General features: G+C 38.1%; 1 protein-coding gene across 1 annotated transcript; it reads right to left on the bottom strand.

Annotated features, from left to right (window-relative positions):
• Window positions 1–331: 331 nt before the first annotated feature.
• LOC149262059 (uncharacterized) lies at window positions 332–1132 on the bottom strand. The gene has a single exon (XM_089374159.1). It carries the CDS (start codon window positions 1130–1132, stop codon window positions 332–334), a length of 801 nt encoding a protein of 266 aa, XP_089230285.1.
• Window positions 1133–2018: the final 886 nt, after the last annotated feature.

Here is a 2018-nt window from a genome sequence, read left to right as displayed (position 1 = left end):
GAGGGGTTTGGATAGGTATTACATCCAAAGAGGTTTGGGAAGCCATAATTTGGTATTTGAATTGAATTACACTTTATGTGGTTTCAGGGGTAAGGTTTAAAAGCTCTAGAATAATGGGGAGGGTAATATAGCCTGTAAAAAGGGGTTTGGGTGCACAATAGGTTTTTCTTTAGTTTTAACAAGGTTTCTTAATTAATTTAACTAATTAACCTTTTAATTACTATGTATAACTTAAATTTACAGGGCTGTTCTAGTTCTATTAAGAATACTCAGAAATTTGACGGTTTGGTGCAGACGGGGTTTTGTGGTAGCTACAGAGGTTACTGAGGCTTCAACTGGTTATTCGTTGCTTCAATTTGGTGTCTACAGCATCTTCGGGTTGCAAAGAGTGGTTAAATTGGTTGTGCAGAGGTTCAAGGTGTCTCCTAGCTTCGTGATTTGCTATCATCTGTTTACTAGCATGTTCCCTTTTCTTGGATATTTCACCTTTGACCACCTTTGCAGCTGCCTCAAGTAGCCTATACAAGTCCATAAGTGCGCATACAAGGGTTTCCCTACCTAGCCTTAGAAGAGCATGCACATCATCAAAAAGGCAAATCCCAAATCTCAATCCACCAGCATGTTTGAAGCTTGCGGAACATGATGTCTCTAAACACTTTGACAAAGCTTCACTAACAGTCTCTGGCAAAGCTACCTGACTTAATACTGCAGACAAACCTAAACAAACCATTGCTGCATCCAGGGGATCACTTTCCCAGTCTCCATTAAAGAACCGAAGAGTAAAGCAGTAATTGTATATCACGTCAACCATATGAACAGCCAGTAAGGGTGATGGATCCGATTTAGTCAATTGCCCTACTGAAGATAAGGGATTCTCCGGACCAGCTGGTATATCACTCAGGTCATTCTCACCCAAATTTGCAACTCCTGGACTAAGAACCCTTGACATTCGATCATTTGATATGTCCAGTGACTGAATAAGTTGACATCCTTGACTGGAAAGTGAGATTGTATGTGCAGAAGGCTTCAACCACCATGGTTCCCAAGGTCTTACCATGTGACTTATTTTACCTGATGCTACAGCCCGCAAGAAATATTTTCTTTCATTGGCTGATAAGTCATCCAATGACATATCATCTCCTGAAGACAACACATAAGCATTTTGACCAATTAGACATGCAATTCAATGTACAGACAAGATTGCTTTATAAGCTGCAACATCTCTGGTGTAGTACCGCTAGTATGATTTCCAAACTAGGACAAAAGCACCCTCATTTATATGGTACAAAAACATTAATAAACATGCCCATGTCTTAAATGTGCCCTCCCGGTAGAAGTGAATGCTAGGGTATAATGGCTTGTAATAATGTGTGTCACATCAATTATCTATGGTGTTTGTAGTTACATATGGACCATCTGGATGTCATCAAGGATCCGTGTCCTATAATGGTCACGCACATTGTGCTATTCCTGTTTACTGTAGGGTGTAACTTTCCATGAAGTCACCACAACCTCTCCCGAAATTACACTCCATTTTTCAAATATGTTTCTATAGCTATTTACCTGCTATTTGGAAAAAAATAAACTTCTTGACGGAAAAAACATGAGATTTGGAATAATTTAAGAACACCAATGCCTGAAAAAATCAGTCGCAAATGCCATGTATAAGATGAATGAAATATGTTGAAAGCTATGAAGATAAATGTCTTGTATTTAAGCAAAACTAATAATAATCTATTCCGTACAAAGACACTGTTGCTGCTTTCCCCAAAATAGAACTGAATCTCTAAGTTGATACCTTTCAAATAATTCATTTGTGCTAATCACTGAAGATACAGAGAAAGAAAATGCTGGTAATGGATTATAATAAATACTAGTAATTAATATGTCAAATAACTGGCGTGTATGCCGACTTTACTGTATAAAGAGTCCAGGAATGCTTTATAAACTTCTCCATTCAGCAAGTTTACTCGCCAGAAAAATTGTTCTGAGAACCCACAACTAAGCAAAGTATCTTT

Source organism: Pinus tabuliformis, chromosome 6 (assembly GCF_031772625.1).
Source record: "Pinus tabuliformis cultivar Carrire ecotype Pingquan chromosome 6, CPIR1, whole genome shotgun sequence".
Lineage (NCBI taxonomy): Eukaryota > Viridiplantae > Streptophyta > Pinopsida > Pinales > Pinaceae > Pinus > Pinus tabuliformis.
The sequence above is the reverse complement of the archived record's forward strand: the minus strand, read 5'-3'. Positions and strand labels throughout refer to the sequence as shown.